This window comes from Poromitra crassiceps (genome assembly GCF_964638095.1).
Source record: "Poromitra crassiceps genome assembly, chromosome: 17".
NCBI classification, from domain to species: Eukaryota; Metazoa; Chordata; class Actinopteri; order Beryciformes; family Melamphaidae; genus Poromitra; species Poromitra crassiceps.
Window position 1 is genome coordinate 29,140,986 of NC_139635.1, and position 7,641 is coordinate 29,148,626.

At 44.4% G+C, this 7,641-nt stretch overlaps 1 protein-coding gene across 1 annotated transcript in view; it reads right to left on the minus strand.

Annotated features, from left to right (window-relative positions):
* The window catches only part of mylk4a (myosin light chain kinase family, member 4a), a gene marked incomplete at both ends in the record, with an annotated part of 12,910 nt that extends 5,686 nt beyond the window's left edge, over positions 1-7,224 (minus strand). The window contains 7 exons of the mRNA XM_083654047.1: positions 437-542; positions 1,145-1,313; positions 1,362-1,491; positions 2,291-2,753; positions 3,164-3,257; positions 4,420-4,464; positions 6,727-7,224. Of these exons, the coding sequence (XP_083510173.1) occupies positions 437-542; positions 1,145-1,313; positions 1,362-1,491; positions 2,291-2,753; positions 3,164-3,257; positions 4,420-4,464; positions 6,727-7,224 (1,505 nt within the window). The remainder of the gene's footprint in view (positions 1-436; positions 543-1,144; positions 1,314-1,361; positions 1,492-2,290; positions 2,754-3,163; positions 3,258-4,419; positions 4,465-6,726) is intronic.
* Positions 7,225-7,641: the final 417 nt, after the last annotated feature.

Consider the following 7,641-nt stretch of genomic DNA (forward strand, 5'->3'; position numbering starts at 1 on the left):
CTCTATGACCTCTGCAAGTTACAAATCCTAGAATGTTGCACACAAACAGGTATCAAATAGAGCGTTTTGTTTTATCGGTTATTTCATTAAATCTGAGTAGGGCTGCCTCTCCTCTTTGAAGCTTTGGATTAACACTTAGCGATTAGCTACCAACTGGCAGTGGGGATATGGTTTCACATACCCCACAGTCCTCAAGTAAAAATAACTGCCGTGACTCTGAAGTTATGAAGCAGGGGAGAGAAAATAAGTGAGGGGGGGGGGGGGGGGGGGGGGGTGGGGGGGGAGAGCTACGCAATTAGGCTTTATGGGGAATTGAGAACCTCTTTCCCACTATGTCTTTGATCCGTGTCTCATCAAGTAGCCATCAATAGCTTTCGTGTTTTCGTTTTTTGGTTATGTTTCGTTTTTTAGACTCGAACAGAAGCGCAGTACTTACCCGCCCAGGATCTCCTGCCGCTTGATGGTGTAGAAGTTGTTGATCTGGTTGGGCTTGGCTGAGACAATCCGGTGAACAAAGGGAGCCGCTGGAGGAGGAGTGGTGTCTAAAGGAGGACGGAGGACATGAGAAGATAAATCAGACATTTTAATAAGGTAAGAGGAGGGTGAGAAGATAGAAGAAGCTTTGTCGTTAATCAGTCAGAATGTGGCTTTAGACTGACTGTGATAACTGCCGTAATCAAGTTAGCATGCCATGTGTAATAAGATGCTATGATAATCATGGACTACAGACACACTTGTGGATATTCGACAGACGTGCAAGGACCTAGTTCTAATCTAGACTAACACAGAGGCTTTAAATGAGTTGGCTACGTACATACCGCTGTACTCCATTCTGTTTGAAACAACTAGAGGGGACTCGGTAGAGTGCATACCTCCGCCAACCTTTCTACAAAGTTTCGTTGTGTTACGTGAATCCATTTGGAAGTTAGGCACATTTTTGCCCCCTTTTGGTCAGTGGGTGTGAAAAGTTAATCAGCTCTAAGTTGGCCCATGACCTGCTTTCCTACAAAGTTTGGTGCACATCAGTTAATAACTTTTGGAGATATCGTCGACAAACGGACGGTCAACTCATTCGTGGAGGTAACTACAATCCCCAAGTAAACATTCTAGCCTCCTCGATGGAGATAATGTTCTCCAGGCTCACCAATAAAGTAGCGCTCCACATCATCTTCGTCATCGGCTCTTCCTGTATCACTTTCCTCCTGCCTGGCTCGCTCCACTCTCTCTTTCAGCTCCATGTTAAATTCGACTCCATCGACCCTGAACACAGCCCAGCCCTCAGACTCCAGGTTCTGCTCGTCCTCCTCCTCCTCGTCCTCCTCCTCCTCCTCCTCCCTCTCTCTCTCCTCTCCCTCCTCCACTCGGCTCTTCTTGTGGTCCTTCTCTCGAGGTTCTTCCACCAGGGTCACACGGCGCTTACTGCTGCTGGCCTCAGCCATCTGGTCCTGTTCAGCCTCCAGAGGTGGGGAGGCACCTTTGTGGTCATCACTGCTAGAACAAAGTAGTTAAGTGAGTTTTTGTTGTATTTTTAACCCAAATCCAAAACCCTTAAGAATGTAGGTCATTTGAATGGATTAAATGTTTGGTTGACTAAATAGACGTGCTGGGTCAATGCTCATAACAAAATATGAAAAAATATGTATGGTTCAATTTGCCACTTTAATTGCGGCCGTCAATGGAGTAGTAAAATCCTCACATGGGGTTGTTTTCATTGATAGGAATAGGCGAAGTATAGTATGAAGGTCCTGATGACCATAATCATCCTTATGAAGTTGAGTGAGGAGTTGGCAATTGCATCATCGGCCACTGATGACGTCAGCTTCAGACAGAGCCAGATTTAGCCGGCTGTCGCCTGAGTGGTTGTGATGTCAGCAGTGATGTCATCAGTGATGTAACAAGAGCAATTGTGATGTCATCAGTGAGTGATGTCATCAGTGATGTCACTCTTTGTCCTCAGAGTTGTGAGTCATTCAGCCTTCATCGGATACTTGCTCAGGGTTGTCAGTCAGTCAGTCAGCTTTCAACCTTCAGACAGAGCCAGCTGTAGGCCAGCAGCCAGCTGCCTGGCAAAAAAGGTATCGAATGAAGTACTGTACCCTATTGGTATTGGTACCACTTTAAGGGTATTATTGGTACTGCTATCAGACTTTTTTTTTTTTACAATACCCACCCCTAGCATTATCTTAGATGCAAATACAGTAAATAGGACTCTATTGCACTGAATTACTGAATTAGAAAGAAAGTAAAGCAGAATGAAGGGATGAGCTTAATATTCTTAAAAATAGACTACCTCATAGGAATGGAGTCTGTCTGAGCATCATGGGAAGCAGGAAGTTCTGGACCTGATACTTCTGGTAAATCTTCCTCAGCAGCGGCACCTTCCTCTTCCTCTGTCGCCTCTGGGACTTCCGGCTGCCCCTCCTCTTCCTGCCTCGGGGCATCCTCTTCGCCCAGCTTGGAGGATTCGGTCTCGTTAGCAACCGCCTCCCCCTCGCACACCTCCTGCCTGTCCTCTGCCTCAGTAAGCTCCTCGGGCAAATCGTCTTTCTCGGCCACAGGAGCTTGGGAGTCTTCGCGGAGGTAGTCCAGCACGTTGCAGCCAGAGGAACCGAGTTGCGAGTCTTCAGGCGACACGCCGGCCTCCAGATCCAGAGGTGCGGGGGGGAGCTGCTGATCTGACTTCTCTGCATTCTCCTTGTTGAGTTTCTCTAACTCTTCTAGGAGCAACACCTGCTTCTTCAAGGAGATTGTGTCTACAAAAGGTCCAAACAGAAGAACATTGCATTCAGTCTTACAATCAGTTAATAATGCAACCTTGCCAATCGTACTGACATGCGGCAACACAGATGGAATACTCTTGTGACAGATCAAATGTAACAGCATGGCATGAGACGGTCTAATATTTCCCTCTTGGTTTCTGTGTCACAGTATACATGTTAGTAGGTTATAGCTGTATTCCGTGTGGCAGGCGACTGCTCTGACTGGCCAAGTACCGTTTACTGAGTGGAAGCTCTGAGAACAAATCCATGCTCACGTTTTTATGTTGCACTTGTGAGTGTTGCTGCTGTGTCCCTCAGATTAGTTTGACTGGCCGTGGTTGGGGACACTGGACTTTTAGCAGTTAGATGTTTGTGTAGAGGGAATTGTGCGTTGATTCAAGCACCTGCTGTGTCTGGCGGCTTCTTCTTTTGAACCTTCAGACCCTTCAGGCTCCAACAGGGCTTCTCCTTCCCATCTTTGCCTTTGTGGTCTTTCAGCTGTGAAATACAAAGTAGGAAAAAGTGATATATAAAAGTGATATATTGATATAACTGAGAAATGTCACAAGTGAAAGGTTTTCTTAAAGGAATACTTTGACATTTAGAATTTTGTCAACATTGATCACAATGCAACATGTTTCTAATGGAGAACCACAGCCAAATAAGCAAAATGTCAAGGCATCCCTTTAAGCTAAAAACATTTAGCGGGGAGAATTTGAAACCAACCTGAATCCCAAAACGCTACAGTTACTAGAGCACAATGTGCATTCACATAATAATACACACAGTACACAAACGCCAGGACAGATATATTGACCACATGTGCAACAATGAACCTACAAATTTTCCACATTTACGTAGGGCGAGGAAATGCTTTGGTCCACGGAGCTTTATCTTGGGAGAAGCCTCTTGAGCACTGGGTTGACATGCAGCAGTTATCTCTTGTGTTCCTTTAGCTGCTTTAGTAGAGGTAGTAGTGGTCTGTTAAAAAGACAAGATGACAAAGCTTGGCAAGGTGTTACCTGCATGCGCATGGAACAGAACAGATGTCATGTGTTAGGTATAAGAGTGAGGGGTAAGTGATCTGATGAAGGTAGTAGTTAGAGACAATGGTTATATAAATCATAATGTAGTGAATCAATCATAAAGGGTGAATGGATGAAACAATGAAGTTAGTTGGCAACATAGTATCGACAATAACGTCGTCAGGGTATATAGGTTAGCACTGTCTCTTGCTCGTCTCCATGCACACACTGTCTTGGATGATGGCATGCCTTTGATTAGGCTATTCATAGCAGATGGATAGACAGAGTGGCAGGGATGTGAATTTATAGCTTATCACTTGTCATACTGGGTGATGGAACGCAATGCTGACCCTGAGCGGAAAATATTACATGCGACCATAGGCTGTTATTCAAATTTGGAGGCGGGGGGAAGTGGGTAAACACGCTGTGATCAGGTTAGCATGGAAAGGAAAAAAAAAGTCTCACATTTGTTCTCTGAATGTTGCCGTGCGGTAAACTAAGCGCGGCGGTGAAGCGGCGATGATATTTTGAGTGCAGACTTTCCACTGTGACAGCAGTGTTTTCTGGACTACAAATCTCTGCTTGGGAGTTTGGGGACTGTGTGTAGGGGCTAAGTTACTAGACAGACATCTCACACCTCTGGAGGTGGAGGGAGATAGAGTGACCACCTGACAGGCGCTCTGACGACAACAGAGATTCCGTGAAACGAGAGTCACACGGAAGCCACCACATGGGTATGTATGTGGTGTTAATCATGGGGAAATAATATATGGCCATAAAATTGTCGTTGGCGTGTTTAGCATGATTCACAATTGAAAAGATCAATTAGATATAGAATAAATAATTAAATAATGCTTAATAGTTAATTTGCCAAAAAATAAAAAAGTTAAATGCCATTCTTAAAATGAATGAACAAGATCCGTTTGATATTCCCTGCCTGGAGTGCACATAAAAAAACACTATTGAGGTGATTTAAATTATGTGAAAATGATCAGGTGAATGATTTAATTATGATTTATAATTTAAAAAAATTACAAAAAATGTAATAATCGTAATAAAAAACCCATAAATATATAATATAAAATGATTTAAAAAAATACAAACGGAGATACCCGTTTTTGCAATGAACTCTTAAGAACTGTAACTGCACCATTGAAAACTCTGCACTGTAACACATTTACTATGTACTTCCTCTGGAATGATCCCACATGACGTCTCAGCGGCACTCTTAGGTGAGTCTGCTTCTTGCTGGCAGCTTATAGACGAAAAGAGATATCACTCGGACATCTGCGGCCATGCAAGTGATGCGCGTGTGCTAGACAACCTACTTTGGAGAGTATCTGTAAACAGCACCCACTGACCTTCAGAGGGCCGCTCTCTGCCTTATGCTTGGATTACGAGAGCGGCAAAAAAACCTCCGCTTTGATTTGGAGGCGACTTTTGTGCCACAAAACGCCACAGGAAAAGCCTTTAAGCCTCAAGAACAAACAAACAAAATCTCAAGTTGAATAGAATAGCTACAATATAGCTACATTTCGCTTGTTTTTGGCACTTCAGCATCAGTCAAAGCTGAAATTTCAGAAACTTGACATGCCATGCCAGTACAAAGTGTTGTCCCTTAGAAAGAACGTCATTCTTTAGGAAGACCACCCTGGAGTTATTCATCCATTAAGAACCCACTGACATATTTACACATGTACCTATTTACTCATCGGAACCTGTGCCAACAATTCTGAAACACTGCACGCCGTGTTAAATACAGACCTTTACTTGAACCTCTAAATCAGAGGTAATTCAACACCGTCATCATGGCAGGACCTCCAAAAAGAGTATGAAGAGCTTTTATTGCACTGAACGAGATAAATGTAGAAGGATGCATTGGGTGTGTATTCAGTCAAATGCCGTAGACTTTCAGTCATACCCATCGCTAAAAGAGGGGACACCTAGCAATGTCAACACACTTGTGTCCGTAATTGAGTCTGCATTTTCTGTATTGTAGATGTTTGATTCCTAAAAACCCTCCAGTCAACACACTACACTACATAAACATAACATTGAGCAGAACAAGGACAAGAGTGAGACTAATATTGTGCACAAAATAGATAGAAATGTCGATAGATAAAGTGAGCTACCAGAGAGAAAGTGACCACTAGAGAGAGGAAGGGAGAAAGACTGACTCATCACAATCTGTTGACACCTGACCCCTGGCTAGCATTGGGGGTTAAGGCCCTTTGAGACCACAAACACCGCTGCCCCACTCCAAAAACAGCACTTCTAAACCTGGCCACTTGCATTTCACCCCTGGCCTCACACTGGCTCTCTTGTGCCCTGCGGGGGTCCCACAGAGTGCCTCAAGCCTAGGAAGCCATCTTGAATGGAGCATGGGTCGGGATGCAACATGCAGAAATAGGAGTTAACTTGCGGATTTAAACGTGACGCGAGTGATCTTATTCTGCATAATTTTAGATCTGAACTGTAAAATATATCAGCAGTCGGCCAAGTCAAGCCACAACTATTACCCATTATGTGGGGAATTCAAAACCCAAGCCAAGTCACATTTCTAGGAAAGAGAACCCGTCTTGAGTGGTCAGCTTTGCTGCTATGATCATTTACATGCCTATCGTGCCAAGAACATTAAGATGCTGATAAGAAAATCCAATGCTGATCCAAACCCAGGAGGATGGAAAACAACTCGTATCTCTTCCAAAATTGGAAATAGCAAGAGTAGTGGCCACACCTCCAGGCACTTCAAGATCTTACGCTGACCATAAGTTAAACCCCAGGGCAATGCGTGGTGGCCTATAACTGAAACCTATTTCTCCAAAAGCTATTTCTACACAAAAGCAACATCATCCAGCCACGTCACATTTCACTATAAATACACACTTGAAGCGGAGATCATTTTTGAGTTTGACCATGTTAGTTCACGCTCCTAGTCTCACCTTGTCAACCTTCTTGGCTTCTTGTTTGCCTTTATTCTCTTTGGCTTTGGAGGCCTTTCGAGCGGCAGGGCCTTTGAACATCAGCTCCATAACCTTGGAGCTCTTCACCGTCTCTCCGATGAAGCTGATCACCTGCTGCATGCTGAGGACCAGCTTCTCCATCCCTTCCAGCTTTTGAGCCTGCTGCTCTGAGCGCTGGTTAACCACCGTCATGATGGAGCTCATCTCCTGACACATCTCCCTCATCTCTCCTCCCAGGGCCTGGGTGTGGGCCACTATTGGGACATGGATCTCCTCCTTGTCAACCTTCAGACTCTCCATATCCCTTTCGATGCCACCGATGTCCTGAGACATCCCGTCTAGTCGGTTGAGGACCTTTTCTTGGATGTTGATGAGCCGGTCCATCTTGCTACTCAGCGACTCGATGCGGTTCTGGATGAGGTCAAAGCTGTTGCCATCTTTCTGGTCTCCCATTGTGTTGATGACCATGGAACTCATGGCGCCACAGGTGAAATAAAATCACTTTAAGTCACCCACTTGAGAGAAGAAAAGGACCAATAACGTCCATGCAAAAGACGGAAACACTTTTTCAAAAAACGTAGCCAGCTCTACACTTCAATGCTCCCCCTTCAGTTTACAAACTAATTAAAAGATGGAAAAGTAAAATGGAGAGAATGAAAGAAAATCCTCTTCACAAACAAATTCCAAAATTCAGTCACCAATGCAAGTTGTAAATCTCTTGTCTGAAACTGTAACGAAGACTTCAAGTAAAGTTGCCCCTTTGAGCTCTGGCTAGTAGTAGCTATCCGGTCAAGAGACTTCCCTATTTCTCGCACCCTCTCTCTGAGGCGCCTGCCCCTCTCCACACTAGAAATAGTATTAAGAATGGAGTAAGCCAGTCTCCCTAAATGTAAA